Here is an 18,938-nt window from a genome sequence, read left to right on the forward strand (position 1 = left end):
CACGGGACCCGAGTCTACGTGGAAACCAAATTAAAGATAGATTGACCTGAATCCAGGAAAAGGACAAGCAGGGGGCTAGTACACTAACCTGCAGTAGTACAGTGTTTGGGAAATTGCCACAGCACAGATGCAGATGAACGCTGCTGGGGTCCCTGACTTCAGGAATCTGGTAGATCTGTCACGGCCCACCCACAACCAGGGGGGCCGAGTCTCAGTGGGAAGGGAACGAGACAACAGGCTTACTTATGGCACCTTGCTGTGAGCTCCCTGTTGCATGCCACTAAAGTCAAGTTTGCCTATTTCATCCAGAAGGTTTGACTTTCTGCCATATCCCCTTCATATTTCCTGCTTCTGAGACTTTCTTCTCAGGTTCATCAAGCCATACTTTCTTTATTGCCTTTCTAATGTTTTATTAGACAGGTGTAAAGATCTCTGGATGTGTTCTGCTGTTCAGCAGCTGCTCAGGATTGCTGAGTAATAGTTCTGGCAGTATCCACAACTTTTCAAAGCTCAGCAATGAAAATCAGAGCTTTCATAAGCAGAGCAATGATGTCTGATGGTGAAACACAGTGATCATATTCTTCTAGAGCTTCCGTGCAGCTTTTCTTTTTCATGTTCTGTTCTCCATCTCCATGGTGGCCAGGGAAAAAATTGACTTACACTGAAAAAAGGAAGATTCAAGTTACACTGCAGAAGAAAACTTCCTCTGGGCATGGATAGCAAAAAAGGTAGATTGCTTGGAGATGGTGTGGCACCATCATCTTGGAGGTCTGTAAGACCTGGTTAGGCAAGCGTGCCAGAGCTGATCTTCCCTGGGGACAGCAGGGTGAAGCAGAGAACTTCCCTGCCTATTTTTCTACAGTTTTGTTAACTTGGTGCAGCTGAAGCTAGGATTCAAAGAAGGATTTTTCTTTAAGAAATGCCTGAGAGCGCTGCAGGTGAGTATTTATTTGTGTTACCAGAAACTAATTTCTTGTCTTTTCCTATCACAAAACAGTACAGTGATTAATCTCTGCTTCCAGTGCAATGCTTTAGTGGGCCATGCCTGAAATATGCAAGGGTGTCCTTCTTGAAAATCTTGAGAATAAGACAGCCAGGCCTGTAGATTGCAAACAAGGAATAAATGTGCTTTCTTAAATAACATGCCACAAGCTAGAACACCAGAGTGCCGACCAGTGCTACAACTTGCATACAATATGTAAATCCAAAATGCAAAAAAAAAAAAAAAAAAAGAAAGTACATTTAGTGATCTCCAAAGCCAGCAGTATGTGCTGCCTGTAGAGCTTTGCTGGCTTTCCTTTTCAGTCCCACCTCACCTTTTCTGTGCGCGCCACTGTACAAGGGGAGCTGGAGGACAATTATGGTTGTCAGGTACCAGTAAAATAAATAGGTGGAAAGAAAAAGCTTAGAGAAGCAAAGCAATTTACTGCCTGATTTTAGCCTGAAATCAGAACCAAGAGGGGCACTTAACCACTGAATAAATGTTCCTACTTGTTAAATAATCATATCTGGCATTACTGAACATACTAAATCCACTCCTGAAAGGAGTGATAGAATCATGGAATTCAGTCATGAGGAAGCAGGTTCCCAATTGATAGTAAGCACTGATAATAACTGCCTTGCAATGTCTCCCAACTGGCAGTTCAGGAAAGGATCCAGATCTTCAAATGTTACAGCAGCCCCTCCCCTCGCAGCCTGGAGATATTCGAACATAGAAAGATCAGAGGCTTTTATCTACCATTTCTGTCTGTTTTGTCATTGTTTACTCACAGTTGCTATTTATTGTCCCAGGCTGTTCTGCTCGCAAACTGATTTTAGCTAGAAACTGCCACAAATGCAACTGAAAACAGAGATGGTATTTCTTTTGCCTGAAGAACATCTGGCACTGAGAAAGTTATCTTTGTATCTCCATGATATGATCCTGAACGCTTCTTTCTCTATCACTATAGAGCTGGAGTTGGGAATTGTAGGAATGGGGACAACAAAGTGGTTCATGGTTTTACTTTACTGTAGATCTTTATGTAGGTCGTAATCCTCTGAACTGCATAGGAAATTGCACAGGACTGCTACCAGGACTGTAGCTGGTGCTGCTTACTCTATCATCTATTTTTTTTAATCAGAAAGTTGGATGCCATTTGGAACAGATATTGTGTCTCTCCAGCTTTGACTAGAGGTCTTTCAGAAGCACCTTCCCACGGACGCAAAGAGAGCCCCTCCCGAGAACCACTGCTTTAAGAAACATTAACAAATTTTGAAACCAAAGGAAATTGCTGGAATCACCCACCAATCCAGACTTCTTTCAATTACCTTTCACCAAGACTTTTATCAAGAACTCCCAAAGCATTTTCAGCCAGCCTTTTATTTCAAGATTTCAGCTGCTGTTTGATCCAAAGCTGAAAGAAATCTGTAATGCTCTGCTCTATCTGGCCCATCTTTCTCGACTTCTGAGTTCTAGCTGGGTGCAAGATCTAATGTACCTTTAAAACTTAATTCTCCAGCTCAGTTTTACACTTCTACAGAACATCATAGCTGTTTTCTTATACAGATAGGCATTGCATAAATCCTTGGATTTGATATTCTGTGCATGCAAATCCCCAAATCTAGTTCTGAGTTTTCCCTATGTATCCACCCAGCTTAAGGGCCAAATCTTTCTTGCTTTCCGCAAGACTTAGGCTTTTGAAAATAGGACTTCACGTTGAGCCCAGACTCCTGGAGGCCGTCCAAGGTAAAGATGGTATAGATAACTGATGTGAAGATATAGATAAGAATAAGTTTCAAGAGTAACTTAAGATCCTTCATTATGTCTAAACTGGTGGACCCAGGCATGAATTCAACCTTTTTTTTCCAATGTCAACCTCAATTAACATCTGGAAAATGTTTTTCACACAGCAACAAAATACGTGTCCCAAAGAGCTATTCCTTTTAAAATTTAAAAATAATCTTAGTATTTCTATAGCACTATAGTGGAGGAAATATGGGTCAGCTCTGGGGAAAGCGTGAAAAGGCGAAGGGCCAGAATTACTGGCAGATTCCGATTCCTTAATAATATTTCATCCTTTCACCTCCCACCGAAATCAACAGGCTGAGCTGAATAAGGGAACCATACGGTATCCAAACATCACAGAACACATAACTTTGGCAACTAACACTACTGCTCTTCACCTGAGTCGATCAATTCTCCCTTTCTCCTTTTAGATATGTCATCATCTCTTTAACGTTGAACACATTATGAAGTTGTCTTGCAGCATCAGCAGTAGTACCTCTCCCTAGGCATCCTAGTCACAGAATTAGATTGTATTTCCCAGTCAATGAATCTATCCCTCTGCTTTGTAAAAACCAAAAGTTTTCCCAAATGATCCCTTTCATCAATTTACCAAATAAAGTTAAGCTCCTTGTACTGCATCTCAGGGAAGTGCTGTTCCAGAACCTCACTTCCATTTGCTGTATTTGGATAAAGACAATACTGCACTATGTGAGATCTTAATGGCAGCTCCCTTTTAATGAGTCCGGCTGGCTATTTGCTTAGGTTGCTTTTATAGCGACTACTTGTAAATCCCAAGCGATTATAAAAAATGAAGTATACTGGAAAAACAAGGTTTGCAGCTTGCACTCTGTTCTGTAGGCAGACAGTCATGGTCCCCAGGAAGCCATTTTGTTGTCATAGCTACTTGAAAATTAACTGAACAGCAGTATGAAAGACTTCTACCTTGCAGTCCCTTCCACATTCTTTGAATTTCTTGAATCCTTCCTTGCAACAATGGCCCGCTGTTTCTTACATGTAGCAAAGATGCAGGTATTTTCTGTTAACTCTGGCTCTCTTGTGCTCTTCCCCCATCCATAGACACAGAGGATTCATGAGGAGGTAGATCCACAATTTCATGCCAACCTTGCTGGCTTTATTTAAAAAGAACTGATAAAAGTGTTTTCAGGAACAAAATATACATCTTAACACATGCCCCACAGGTCCTGACACTTTGTGTCCCCACGTGTGACAACTCAAAATCAGCCCGTGCTTCATGTTACCTCGGTGCCTCCACGACAACAGCCTCTTCTCTACCTGGGCCTTACAACAAAGCAAATGGTAACAGGCCATTTTGGGTTGCAGGATGTGGTGGGTTGACCCTGGTTGGATGCCAGGTGCCCACCAAAGCCGCTCTATCACTCCCCCTCCTCAGCTGGACAGGGGGGAGAAAAATATAACAAAAGGCTCGTGGGTCAAGATAAGGACAGTTTAATAAAGTGATAGCAAAGGTCGCGCGCGCGAAAGCAAAAGGAAAAACAAATGATGTTATTCTCTACTTCCCATCAGCAGGCGATGTCTAGCCGCTTCTCGGGAAGCAGGGCTTCCGTACGTGTAGTGGTTGCTCCGGAAGACAAAATGCCCCCCACTTCCGTCTCCCTTTACTTAGCTTTTACATCTGAGCTGATGCCATATGGTATGGAATATCTGTTTGGTGAGTTTAGGTCAGCTGTCCTGGTTATGTCCCCTCCCAAGATCTTGCCCTGCCCCAGCCTGCCATTGAAGGGAGGGCAAAAATGTTGGAGAGACAGCCTTGATGCTGTGCCAGCACTGCTCAGCAGCAGCCAAAACACTGGTGTGCTATCAACACCTTTCTAGCTACTGATGCAGAGCACAGTGCTATGAGGGCTGCTGTGGGGAGTATTAACTCCATCTCAGCCAGACCCAATACACAGGATCAGAAGCTAGCAGCTGCATGGACCCTTTCTTAGAGCTTCTGCTATCAGCTGCCTTCTCTTCTTGACAAGATTCCACAGCATCTTAGCCTGTAAGTTATCCAAACGTTCGTTGTAATGACAGAGTCACACCAGTCACGCTCCTCTTTTTCCCCCCAAGTGTAAAAAAACCTCCCCACACTTCTTCCATTTATTGCTTTTCTCCAACTTCTTGTGGACAATGCCACGTATTCCCACTTCTGCCGAGTACAAAAAGAAAGTGTGCCCCATTTTTCTGCAAAAGACCTTAAAATCATGACGAGCAACTTAAATGTAATTTATTGATGACCGCAGAGCCAAAGTTTTTACCCTCCTCTTTGTTCCCAAGATGGCTTGCAAAACCTACAAAACCAACAAAAAATTAAATGAGTAGCAGTCACTCACAGGTACAATGTCCTGAAATAGCTGCACCTGGAGACCACAAGCTAATGGACTGCTATGGCCCCCCTGTGCGACCAAAAGCACTGATTCTGGTCCACCATCACAGGGAGGGAAAAGTCATCTCCCACAGCTGTGCTTTCTGGAATATGAGCAGTGGTAAGGAAATAGGAGCCTGTGAAACCCAGACACACAAAATATCCTGTGACTGAGTGTCTGAGTCTACATGATAACGCTTGTAAACTTGGAGGGTTTCTAAGGCGACCTGAAAAGTGTACTGGAGTTGCAACTTCAGTGTAGCAGGAATCTGGGTTTTGTGGACAAAGCACCATTGGAGCAATCTCTGGCAATAAACGGTGGCCACATTGCAATTTAGATTTCTAGATTTTCTTTCTGTTACTAGATTCAAACTGCAATCGCATGACTACATTTAAGATCCTTACTGGTCAATGCCTGAAAATACATTTTTACGCTTACTCACTTAACCCCATTAACCCTACTTGATGATGACAATTTCACCTGTTGAAACTATGTAGCACTGCACTTGTACTCTAGAAAAAATCATCCCTAAAATCTTGTCCAAAAGCATGAATTTTCTTGAACACAAAACCCCAAGGCCAGGTGATTTTATAGTCCTGTGCACAGCCTTTTTTTCTGTGTCCACACGCAAATACTAATTCTCTACAGAAATCGGTTATTTCTGGTCATGAATATCCTCATGTTAAAGAGGAAGAGTGCTAAAAACATAAAGGATGAAGTGGAGGTACACAAGCTCTTCCCTCTGCTAACGTCAGGCAAAAGATGCGGCTGTGCTGCTGCCGCGGTGGCGCACAGTTCAGAATTGTCAACAGAATCGGTTCTAGAACCTCCCCGGATCACCAGCCCTGCGCCTGTCACAGCTGCTCAGCAGAGCAGACAAGCCAGGCTGCTGCTCGCTCAGCTGAAGACCCCTACCCAAGGAAAGACGTGAATCCTTGCTACAGGGTGAATCTTACCTGCTGCAGCAGGCAAAAAGGTACTGCCGACTTAGCATCCTGCCGAGGAGGACCTCTACTGCGCTGTTTCTCAGGTAGTTAGACCTTTCTGTCCATTACATCACTTACACACTTTCCGGGTACAGACGGAGAACTAGTGAAAAAGCAATAAATGACCTAAGTTTCATTTTCTCTCAAGAACCCATTAGCACAGTCAGATAGAAGACTACTCTAAATAACTGTTGTACACATCCTTTGTAAGGAAACAGGAAGCCTTCAAGTATTTTTGAATACTGCAATGATAATCAACATTTTGTGTGCGGTTTTACCTACAATACAAAAATGACAGCGCTGGCTGGTAACATTGTTCTGTCAAACATCCAGTTGTTCATGGTATCGCTGCATTTAATTCTACTGATTTAAATATTAACAATGTCGTAAGTTGCTATTTTGGTAAAGTAACACACCTAAAATCCCCAAAACATATTGTACCAGCAATTACTGTATATAATACTCTGAGGCTGCTAAATAACTAGTGAGATTCTAGAAGTATGTTTCACAAGACCGTTTAGATTACCACAGAAAACCCACTAAACAATTTATTAGAGAACCCTCCCACATGAACTTAATTTTAAAAAACTTCAGTTAGATATAGTTAGTCCTTTATAGAGAGCCAACACAAAAACGTAAGCAGGATTATGTAGAAAAACAGAAGGCCCAGAATAAAGAATGTGACTTCTGCTCCTCCAAGTTACTTTATACATTATTTTGAGTAAGCATTTAATCTTAAGCATATGGAGAGGATATTTTATGGTAAAAAAATTTATAGGGCTTTGGAAAAGCTAGTCTCCCAATTAATTATTATTTTTTTTAAGTTATAAAAGTTGGCTGAGAAATACAAGTGCAATCAGGATGTTACACAAAATAGCCATCTTCATTATTTCATTATTCAATCAATCCACTACAACCAAAATCAGAAGATGTGTATTTTTACTTTTGGTATCAGGAGATACAGGTATTTTAAATTTGAAAAAAAAAAAAAAAAAAAAAAGGCTGAGCTTGCAGTAAGCTACAAACCATTTGGATGAACTGTAGCTTCCACCCTGCCTCCTCGTGCACTGAAATGTGATGATTCACAGGTGACAAACACCGACCTTGCCCCAGTTGGTTTGTTAGGGCATAGGATGACCTTAAGACAGGACCTTCAACTATGGAATTTATACTTTTTGGTTTCAGTTGGGCAAGCCTTCTCACGTCTCTTGACCTTCTATGCACACTGCAAAATCTGTCAGTTCACTTGAGTTTTTCCCCTAGTCAGATGTAGTTATGGAATAAAAATGTAACCTTGCAAAACATTAACAGCTACTTAAAAAAGATGTCCTGTCCTTTCCCAACCCTCTTCTCTCCACATATTCCTTAAAATATGCTGCCTCCTGACCCCAGCAGATAACTGACAAATGCTTATTCCATCCTCAGCCCATCCAGGCTCTTACAATCGGCAGCCTTTACAGGTGAATTTCTTCTATTTGAATCTTAGAATGAATCACAGAATGGTTTGGGTTGGAAGGGACCTTAAAGATCTTCTAGATCCAACCCCCCTGCCATGGGCAGGGACACCTTCCACTAGACCAGGCTGCTCAAAGCCCCATCCAACCTGGCCTTGAACGCTTCCAGGGAGGGGGCATCCACACCTTCTCTGGGCAACCTGTTCCAGTGCCTCACCACCCTCACAGTAAAGAATTTTTTCCTAATATCTAATCTAAATCTCCACTCTTTCAGTTTAAAGCCATTACCCCTCATCCTATCACTACATGGCCTTGTAAAAAGTCCCTCTCCAGCTTTTCTGTAGGCCCCCTTTAGGTACTGGAAGGCTGCTGGAAGGTCTCCCTTGAGCCTTCTCTTCTCCGGGCTGAACAACCCCAACTCTCTCAGCCTGTCTTCATAGGAGAGGTGCTCCAGCCTTCTGATCATCTTTGTGGCCATCCTCTGGACTCACTCCAACAGGTCCATGTCCTTCATATGTTGGGGGCCCCAGAGCTGAACACAAGTACTCCAGGTGGGGTCACCTCCCTCAACCTGCTGGTCATGCTTCTTTTGATGCAGCAAACACACATTGCTGGGTTATGTTGAGCTTCTCATCAACCAACATCCCCAAGCGCTTCTCCGCAGGGCTGCTCTCAATCCATTCTCTGCCCAGCCTGTATTTGTGCCTGAGATCGCCCCAACCCATGTGCAGGACCTTGCACTTGGCCTTATTGAACTTCATGAGGTTCGCAAAGGCCCACCTCTCAAGCCTGTCAAGATCCCTCTGGATAGCATTCCTTCCCTCCAGCTTGCCGACCGCACCACACAGGTTGGTGTTGTTCGCAAACTTGCTGAGGGTGCACTCAATCCCACCGTCCATGTTGGCAACAAAGATGTTAAACAGTGCTGATCCCAATACCGACCCCTGAGGAATGCCACTCATCACTGGTCTCCACTTGGCCATTGAGACATTGACAACAACTCTTTGAGGGTGACCATCCAGCCAATTCCTTATCCAGCGAGTGCTCCATCTGTCCAATCCATGTCTCTCCAATTTAGAGACAAGGATGTTGCGTGGGACAGTGTCAAATGCTTTGCACAAATCCAGGTAGATGACATCAGCTGCTATTCCCTTATTCACCAACACTGTAACCCCGTCGTAGAAGACCGCCAAATTTGTTAGGCATGATTTGTCCTTAGTGAAGCCATGCTGGCTGTCACCAATCACTTCCTTATTTTCCATGTGCCTCAGCATAGTTTCCAGAAGGATCTACTCCATGATCTTGCCACGCACGGAGGTGAGACTGACAGGCCTGTTGTTCCCTGGGTCTTCCTTTTTTCCCTTTTTAAAAATGAGGGGTTTATTTCCCCTTTTCCAGCCCGTGGGAACTTCCCCAGACTGCCATGACTTCTCGAATATGATGGATAGTGGCTTAGCCACTTCAGCCACCAGTTCCCTCAGGACCCGCAGATGCATCTCATCAGGTCCCGTGGACTTGTGCACCTTCAGGTTCCTTACATGGTCTCGAACCTGATCTACTCCAATGGTTCTTCATTCTCCCACTCCCTGCCTTTGCCTTCTGCGACCTGGGTGGTGTGGCTGGAGCACGTGCCAGTGAAGACTGAGGCAAAAAAGTCGCTGAGTACCTCAGCCTTCTCCAAGTCCCAGATAACCAGGTCTCCCATTTCCTTCCAGAGAGGGCCCACATTTTCCCTAGCCTTCCTTTTATCACCAATGTACCTACAGAAGCTTTTCTTGTTGCCCTTGATGGCCCTGGCCAGATTAAATTCTATCAGGGGTTTAGCTTTCCTAACCTGATCCCTGGCTGCTCGGACAATTTCTCTGTATTCCTCCCAGGCTACCTGTCCTTGCTTCCACCCTCTGTAGTCTTCCTTTCTGTGTTTGAGTTTGTCCAGGAGCTCCTTGTTCATCCATGCAGGCCTCCTGGCATTTTTGCCTGACTTCCTCTTTGTTGGGATGCATTGCTCCTGAGCTTGGAGTATTAACCAGCTTGCTTGGGCCCCTCTACCCTCCAGGGCTTTATCCCATGGTACTCTACCAAGCAGACCCCTGAAGAGGCCCAAGTCTGCTCTCCTGAAGTCCAGGGTAACAAGCTTGCTGTGCGCTCTCCTCACTGCCCTGAGGATCCCGAACTCCACCATTTCATGGTCGCTGCAGCCAAGGCTGCCCTTGAGCTTCACATTCCCCACCAGCCCCTCCTAGCTGATGAGAACAAGGTCCAGCATAGCACCTCTCCTTGTTGGCTCCTCTATCACTTGGAGAAGGAAGTAATCATCAACGCATTCCAGCAACCTCCTGGATTGCTTATGCCCTGCTGGGTTGTATCTCCAACAGATATTGGGGTGGTTGAAGTCCCCCATGAGGTCTAGGGCTTGTGAACGTGAGGCTGCTCCTGAGAGCCTCATCTGCTCGGTCTTCCTGGTCGGGTGGCCTGTAGCAGACTCCCCCTGTAATGTCACCTGTCCCTGCCCTCCCTTTAATCCTGACCCATAAGCTCTTGGTCAGCTCCTCACCCATCCCCAGGCAGAGCCCCACGCACTCCAACTGGTCATTGACGTAGATGGTGACACCCCCTCCTCATTTCCCCTGCCTGTCCTTCCTAAAAACCCTGTATCCTTCCGTTCCAGCACTCCAGTCATAGCAGCCATCCCACCACGTCTCCGTGATGCCAGTAAGATCATTGCCCTGCAGGCGTGCGCACATGTCTAACTCCTCTTGTTTATTCCCCATGCTACGTTTGTTTGCATAGAGGCATTTAAGTTGGGCCCCTGATGAAGCTGACTTACTGGCTGGAGTGGCTGGAATTCCTTTGTGCTGCTCTTCAGGTGCTCTCCTGCTGACCTGTGATCCCTTTCTAGGCTCTGGGCATTCCCTGCTGACACTGGCATCAGACCGGTAGGAGTGGGATGGATTGAGGTTCCCCTCCCCCAGCAACTTTAGTTTAAAGCTCTCTTCGCCAGCTTGGCAAGCCTATGACCGAAGATGCTCTTCCCCTTCTCTGACAGATGGACTCCATCTGCCACCAGTAGGCCACGTTTCTCAAAGCGAGTCCCATCGTCTAAGTAGCTGAACCCCTGGCTGTGGCACCAGTCCCGTAACCATTTGTTGATTTGCCAGGTTGACTGGCTCTTTCAAACCCCTTCCCTTTGACTGGGAGGACTGATGAAAAACTACCTGTGCTCCAGAGTCCCTTACCACCGCTCCCAGGGCTCTGTAGTCCTTCTTGATACTCCTCAGACTGCTCCTGGTTGTATCACTGGTGCCCACAGGAAACAACAGCAGCAGATAATAGTCAGTGGGCCGTACAAGGCTTGGTGGTCTCTTGGTGACATCCCTGATACAAGCCCCCAGTAAGCAGCACGGCTCTCTAGAGAGTGTGTCAGCTCAGCCTCTGTACCTCTCAGAAGAGTGTCGCCTACTACTATCACCTGTCACCTTTTCTTAAGTTGCGCTGGTTGTTATACAGGGAGCAGACTGGGCTGCCTTACTCAGGTCCAGAGTCTCTCCTGATGTAACTCTTCTGTGTGACATTTGCAAGGCGCCTCAATAAAATGCCATTCTTAGGATGTTCCCAATCTTAGACGTTATGGTACTGAGTATTCTAAGTAAGTGCCAGAGGCAAAGAACACTGTGACCATTAATGACTGCTACTACAGGAAAGGGAAAAAAACCAAACAAGTTAATGGTCATAAGCTGCTAGTGTATTATTCAACCTCTAAACCCAAAATCTAGAGCAGATACCAAGTACTAAGAGACATGGGACTGCCCCTCTGCATACGCAACCCTTAGTAAAGACAGAAACCAAAAAGGCCTGGTCGTCTCCTTTGCTATCGTCATTTGTCCCTGCACTTTTCATCACAAGTCAGAAAGCAATCCACTCCCCCTGCTTCAATATAGTCTGTTACTACAAAAAGGTGTCTCAGATATGCACAGGAAGGAGCGGCACACACAAGCAGCATTGGTTGCCCGAGGTAACTACCTAGGAGTGGAGCAGTAGCTAGCTTGCTTCCACCCTCCTGTGCTTCTCCAAATTGTATATGCAAGAGGTAGAAACGACAAGAAGAAGAGTAACTGAAATTTCCACTACCTTTCCGTCTATGTGAGTTCATGTTCTTTACTTCACCTCCAGTGTTTGGCCTCAGGCCATCAGCAGAAGAGCCAACCCGCTCTGCCGGAAGACGCTCCACAAAAGAATAAGAAAGTTTACACAACAAATACTGATTTCATATCAGTGTACGAACCTCAGTTCAACCACAACATGTGGAACTACGACCGATGTTACTCTCAGTCTAGCCGCTCAAGGGAAAGGTACTACTTCTCCAGGAATGTTCCCCATCCTAGGATGGTCTGTCACATGCCAGGTAAGAGTTGTTGAGGGACCACACAGATAGCCTGGACAACTGCCCTGGCAAGCACAAAGAGAAATGCGAGCATAACGTGATTTTGTTCCAAAAGCACCCACTGCTCCTGTTTCCTGTTTCCAAGAGAAGCATTTCATCCAAAAAAGCCATTACCTTGATTTCAATCCACTAAGCATCTTTAGCACTAAATTCTTTACAAGGTACAACTAGAACTATTTTGCCAAGACAACTGTCTGGGATTTCTTTTAAGCTAAAATAATTTCCCTCAAGCTAAAGTAATTTCTTCCTCTTTCCTTCTGTGCTCACGAGTGTACCGTAAGTGCCAGAGACGGGTTGTCACAATTTTTTTCTCTATTTCACTCTCATCTAAATAATTCTTGTACCTTTCCAGGAGCAACATATTGCACAATGCAGCATTTAATAAGAGTAACCTGGTGCTCTAAAAACACCATGCTGCTCTGCTGGATGCTAGATCTAGCTGTGATTACTCTGCCTATACCTGAAAGGAATACAGTCAAAATCAGTGTGCCATTTGCATCAGCAGACAAAATAGGGATTCTAGGGATTGGCTTTTGTTTCAAGAAGCTGACCCTGTAGGTTTGCACAAAGACACCTTTCTGGCAGCAGCTGAAGGCAAATTGCTGGTACACAGCCAGATTTATACTGCAGAAGGCATAGAAGGATCATGAAGGGGAAAAAAAATCTCTGCTGAGTTTTTTGGGGACAGTTAGAATAAGTAGATATTTCATCAGGATTGGTATTGGTAGCTGATGAATCTGTGATACAACTTCTGTAATAAGGGATGAAGGATGATGCAGGACCAAATCAGTTCGCAATAAAATTTAATTTCTTGTGTCTTGGAAGGGGTGCCTTGGAAGGAACGAAGCAAGACTCCTCCTTTCAGATTGACCACCCAGCATATAATGTACACAACTCTGTGTATCTGTGTGTGCATATGTATGTATATATATATATATATATATATATATAAAATCTACCTAACGTAGAAACATAGAACACATAAAAAATAAAATACATATTTGTGTGCATCTCTCTCTTTTTCTAGAGGCTGGTAAAAAAGACAAGTTGGCCACAGCCAGCAAAGACCAAAGTCTTACACAGCTTAGCCAGATTAATTTGGTGGATATATTTGTACTCTCAGTAGAGTAATGTTCAGCTGTAATTACTTTCTGCTTAAGATTTGTCTTATGTCAGATACCAAACAGAACCAAGGTTCTGAAAATCCTCATCAGCTACTTAATAGCACTGCTTCTTTGCCATGTTAAATCCAGTCTGACTTACACTAATGATAAAAACAGTGGCCGTTTATAAAATTCCTTTTACCCTGGCGAAGAAAGGAGGGTTCTAGTTCTTCATTAAATGCTGCAACTCTCATTGAAAACTACAAGCTTTTTAAGAGAGGTAGAACAATGATTCTCACCTCCTGATTGGCATCGCTAAATGAGCATTCTTCACCCTACCTGGCCACTCTCCAGATTTTATCTGCAACATTGTCACTGTTCAGGTAGTGATTGATCACACCATCCTCTGTAACAGACTGCTTTTGGCCCTCTGCCATCTATTCAAGTATGCCAAGTCTACACACCATTCCGTAAGCCCTGTATTATTACACACAAATTTCAGATTTGATACCCCTGCTTTCCATTCTTCCAGCCGAGACTCTCCTTAGAGATCACCTGTTAAATTAACTGTGGGTGTTTATTGTACTAAAGACTGTATCCTTCGTTTTTTTGCACAGGATTAAACAACGCTCCGGTCTGTCTCGTAAGAAGCAACTTTTCAAGAGAATACCCATCTGCTGGCAACAAAGTCATCCTCAAGCAAGAAGCTGAACAAGAACACGTGCTACCTAGGAATGCCACAAGCAACATGTCTGCCAACTGCTACCTTCCAAAGCTCGAGGGCTTCACGCGAAGGCAGCTAGGCACTCCACAGTCCATGACACGTGAGTAGAGGCACCAAACTGCCCTATTATACAGCAGCAGAAGAGGAACCTGAGCCGTTAAAGATGCAACCGGGTCTCAGCCAGGGCACTGTGTCATCACAGCTCAGGTCCAGGTAAAGGGAACATAGGGCAATGAATGTACATTTAAAAGGCAAGTGTTTCTTCCCTTCTATGCGTGTTAGTCACCACAGATTTCTCCTTGCTAATTACCCTTGCATCTTCATAGCTTTTAGAGATTATATGCACACTAGACATCTAATAACTTCACAATTATCAGCAATTATGCCATCCGTAAGCAACACTCTGCAGTAGTAGCTACACACCACTGTAAGCATGTATCTATGAAATACACTTTCCAGGATTTTCTTCAGATGTCTTAGGCATCTCAGCAAATAATTGCATTAATGTACTATGTGAGGTAGTAAAAGCACACAAAAAAGGGAAGAAATAGACCCCCTTAGAGATATCTAAAATATGGCTTGTGCATTTTAGCAATTAAAAATGTCCCCCACCCCAATATAACATAAGGTGTATCTTACGGCCTTTATTCTTCAACTTGAGAAAACACTCTGCCTGTTGATTTCCAGGAGGATGTGCAGATGTTCCTGGAAGGATTCAAAATAACCCTCCTTCACCTGAAAAGGTAGGGGAAAAAAAGACACAGCTCTTTATTTCGGCACTCTCTCTCTCACTTTCTCAACACTGTAACCTGAACTGACAGTCTCAGACTGCTAAGGAGGACAGCACAGAACCAAAAGGAGGGATGTGAGGATCCCGTGTGTAGAACATGAGAGCTTGGAAGGGAGACGGTGTCAAGTAGGGTAATAACTAAGCCATAACTGTATCACTTTCAGCACTGTAATGTCACTGTGCTTCGCTAGCAAGAAAAATGGCCAAACCCAATGAAGATGGGAATAAAATTCACTTTGTTTCAAACTGCTGAGGAAAAAATGTCACACTATACAACAAACAAGCACAAGAAAAAACCTCCTCCCTTCACAACACAAAGATTCTTTAGATTACTTACTGCCAACAGTTTCACTTTTGCTGACACTGTTTTGTACAAGCGGCACGCTGGGCTTTAGATCCAACTTTGCTGCTGTGTTCATAAATTCCAGTAAAAGATTCTTTCTGCAATAACTCCTTAGTCTCAAGCTGCAGGCTATCTAATGACTCGTCTCCCCTATTACAACCGCATGAGAGCTGAGGGCTAAGTCAGTATTCCATTACAAATGGTATCGCAAGGAGGATTGCACGCTCTTGAGAAAAAGGGAATGCAAGGGTTTCTGCACTGCTACTGGATAGGAGAGGGCACTACGAAGACGTTTTGCAGTAAAGATGCTAAAAATAAGGACTCACTTTTCTCCTAACTTTTCTATTTTAACTGGGGGTGGGGCTCTCTCGAAATGTTATGTCGTTCCTGAGAGATGGGTATAGTAAAGACCATGCTTTATTTTTACTGTTCATTTATACATGCAAAACACAGTTCTTCAAACTGCATTTACTGTGGTTTGGCTGCAAAATAACTATATAATGGACAGATACTGGCATATAGCCTCACTCAGTAAACTAGCCTGTTAATAGCTGTTAGCTGCCTTTTGCTTTTCCTCTGCACTTACAAACAGAACCTTCTGCCAATCACGTTTTAATTCCTCGTCCTTTAATAGACTGGTGAAGCCTGCACACAGAGAAATGAAGAGCAGTGGCTCAGCAGCATGCTACAAACCCACGATGGAAAAGCAAACAGACCACAGAGGTCCAGATTTAATCCCTTTCTCATCTGATTTCCATCAGTAGTTACCTGGCATCACTTTCATTCTCATCCAATGTTACGCATTATGCCACAGATATCTATTATTATTCTCAGTGACTGTATATTAGAAGCTGTAACAATTAACCTATCCAATTAACCTACAGGTGGCTATATTCAAGCAAATAACAGTTTTAGATGTGTTTTCTGTTGCACAGCCTTGCTGGGGACTAGTGTTAACCATACACTTCACGTTGCCTTTAATTGCTGCTTAAATGGAGTCAAGCCATTCCTTTACACATTGTTTTCTATTTTGGAAAAGCTTTTGAAAAAACAATTCCAAGCCTCTGCACAATCTGCAAACAGAGAGGGAAACCACGTCGCGTCTCTCACCCAGCCCTCCACTCCACTCATCAACTTGGATTACAGTCCCTGCATCCAGAAGAATGTGAATTCTGACTCGAGATACCTGGATCAGAAAATAAAGGTAAGACACGAGTGCTACAGTATATGGCTTCCTATGATGTTACACATTTTGATTTCTCCTGAGGATGGCATGGGACTTTATTGGTCAGATTCCCTTCCCCCACTGCCCCAGTGCGGAGTCTACTGACTTTTGTATTTAGCATTTACTCTTGAGTTTCTTTCACCTGAACACAAGCTGCTATGGGCAGTCACTGGGGGAGCAATGCAGCTAGCACACGGGCTGAAACTTGTTCTCTAAAACCAGCCTGCAAATATTACATCACATGCAAGGGGCTTTATATGTAGTAAACACTGCTTAGGATTTCCTTCCTGTGTCTCTGAAGCGCTGTGTACACGGGACTCACTCAACATCACCTTTTGCAGACTGCTGCTGTCCTTAGCTTATACTGTGGCAAAACTGATGGGTCATCTTAGGCTAGGCAATTTGCACAACTGTAGAACTGCACACTCACACAGCTAGAGCTTAACTAAAACACATGCAAAAACTGTTGTGAATCAGCTTCTCTTCCTTCAGGGTAACCATCCTGTACATCTTCCAGGTGCTGGAAAAACTGAGCGAAATTTTGCAGACAGATTCAATTACCGAGATCCAAAAATGGTTCGCAAGGGCAAGTAAAAAAGGTAACACGTGCATCTGTATCCCTTTCTGAAAAACAGGCCCTCTTGTACATTCGCATAAACCCCTGAATTTCTCATAGACCTGAACTGGAGGGGGTTGCTGAGGTGGAAGGACTAGGATACAGTGAAGTGTGCTTGGCCCAGTTGTGGCTGTGCTAAGCAGTAAGGCGACAGTACACACAAATTAGTCACTCAGACCTCAGCGCACTCAGGTTTGGTGCAGGGTGGAAAAACGTGCTCTCCCAGTGGAGCTCTGGGCTGCTGTGGGCTGGGGGGAGGCAGAAAGCAAACATAACATGTCTCTCTGATGTCCTTAAGCCCTTTGAAAATGAGGTAAGGGAACTCCTGAATTCCCCCCTAAACATCCAGATCAGCGAGTGGGAACTTTAATAACATTTCTACCTTCACTTTTCAGAGAAAGACCTTGTGTCCAGTCTGATACATTCAGAGATGACTGATAAAGCTGTGCTGAATTCTAATGAAGCTACAGCAGAGAACATGAGTAGCCAGAGTCCAGTAAAGCCTCTCCCTACTCTTCAGAAGGCTCCAGGAGGGGAGATGAATCAGTCCAGGTAAAATCTGATGTGAGGTTGCTAGGATTAGGGATAAGCCAAACCTCAAACCCAGAAATTTTTGTTTTCTCCTCCCATGAAAAATGCAACTTTGTGACTGAAGTTTATCATGCACAGCCTTCATCAAAAGTGCTCCTCACTACAAACAACCCCACACTTTTGGATACAAATTGAGTTATTACAGGAACATCACAAAATTTTAGGAGCACTTGAAACCCCTTTGAGAAAAACCTCCCATATATTGCAGTGCACAGTCTATACCAGTTGTAAAGTCAGACGTTCTCTTTTTTTCACTCAGGTCTTCGGCTAAAGAATCAGGGGCCAGTCGAAATGTGAAACAGAGTAAGTAATGGAAATTATAAATGTTAAGACACATGTGTCTAGGACGCTAGTCACCAAACAGTACAGGGACTGTGAATGTTCAGAAGCTCTAACTTTTGCCTTCGCAGCAGGATGCAAATTAGAATCATAGAATTCAGTGACAATATGAGAAATGACATTTAAAACCTGAATTTAAGTTCTTTAAGAGCTAGATAGCCAAGACCCTCCATCCTTGCAGCCACTCAATTAGTTTCTCTTGATACGACATTCATGTAAATCTTCTAACTGCTGTAACTCAGAAATACAGCAAGGTGAGGGACATGCGTACAATTGCACCTGCCTCTTGCTAGAAAGAGGCACTCATTTAATCTCTTCACTAAAATCTGCTCCTGTAAGTCATATAAAAGCTGAAACTCCTGCCAGTCAACTTTGGGATTTGCCCTCACCTAACACATCTCCCTCACCCTTTGCAGGCGAAATCAGGCCTTCTCAGACTTTTTCAGCTACCAAAGCCCGCTTTTGCATCCTCTACCCAGTCAGGGCAAGCCAACAATACTGGCACTCCCAAGAAACACCACTATCACCTCTTTGTGTCCCTTCTGAAGCACACAGAGGCAACAAAAGTCAGTCCCATAGTACGTTATCATTTTAATAAAGCCATTCATGCCAGTTCTAATGCTACCAGCATTTACTGTTGTTTGTAACTCTACTGGAGGAGTGGGTGAAGAGTAATCTTACGTGAGAATGAGAAGGAAAAAGAAGAAACCTCCAAAGCAACCCTCTCCTTTTCGAAGTGGTGTCCAAGGAGGCTTCTTTGCTAATGAGTGGATGTGCTTCTCGTCTGCTTATGGAACAAAGCCAAACCAGTCTAACATAATCCTAAGCCTATCCTGATAACATACAGCTTCCTTTTTCAAAATGTTTTCCAGAAAGGGAGAAAGAATGTCATTTGCTTTCAAGGCTGAGGAACAGAGGTCCAGGACAAGTAGACAGGCTGCTCCCAGGGAAGAACTCCAACTGAGAAAGTGCTATGGAAAGAAGAGACCATCCTGCCTTCACACTCTCATCAGAAGTCTGACCTGTGCCACAGCCACCCCAAACAACAGATATCCCCCTTTCCAGTGGAGCCCCCCCCCCCCCCCCATTCAGAGCCACTTAAGCATCTCCCAGTCACTATCACATACAGAAATATGTATTCTTAGCAGTTATGTTATAAAGATATCTGTTCAGAC

General features: G+C 44.1%; 2 protein-coding genes across 52 annotated transcripts in view; one reads left to right on the forward strand and one right to left on the reverse strand.

Annotated features, from left to right (window-relative positions):
- LOC142032347 (alcohol dehydrogenase 1-like) overlaps positions 1-18,938 on the reverse strand; it is a 330,614-nt gene that overhangs the window by 21,419 nt on the left and 290,257 nt on the right. The window contains exon 4 of one of the 50 annotated variants that reach the window (XM_075031342.1): positions 14,499-14,594. The exons of the other annotated variants lie outside the window; for them this stretch is intronic. The gene's annotated coding sequence lies outside the window, so the exon portion shown is untranslated. The remainder of the gene's footprint in view (positions 1-14,498; positions 14,595-18,938) is intronic. 50 annotated transcript variants of the gene reach the window in all.
- Positions 367-18,843, forward strand: LOC142032635 (uncharacterized protein C4orf17 homolog). Of its 2 annotated transcripts, XM_075031499.1 has the most exons (8): positions 11,809-11,993; positions 13,753-13,959; positions 14,547-14,602; positions 16,032-16,196; positions 16,735-16,816; positions 17,229-17,385; positions 17,684-17,727; positions 18,636-18,843. In XM_075031499.1, exons 1-8 carry the CDS (start codon positions 11,891-11,893, stop codon positions 18,725-18,727), a joined length of 906 nt encoding a protein of 301 aa, XP_074887600.1. In that variant the 5' UTR covers positions 11,809-11,890; the 3' UTR covers positions 18,728-18,843. The 2 variants fall into 2 exon arrangements, with proteins under 2 accessions (XP_074887590.1, XP_074887600.1); XM_075031489.1 differs by lacking the exons at positions 11,809-11,993; positions 18,636-18,843 and adding an exon at positions 367-938 and having other exon boundaries at positions 17,684-17,848.

This window comes from Buteo buteo, chromosome 1 (assembly GCF_964188355.1).
Source record: "Buteo buteo chromosome 1, bButBut1.hap1.1, whole genome shotgun sequence".
NCBI classification, from domain to species: Eukaryota; Metazoa; Chordata; class Aves; order Accipitriformes; family Accipitridae; genus Buteo; species Buteo buteo.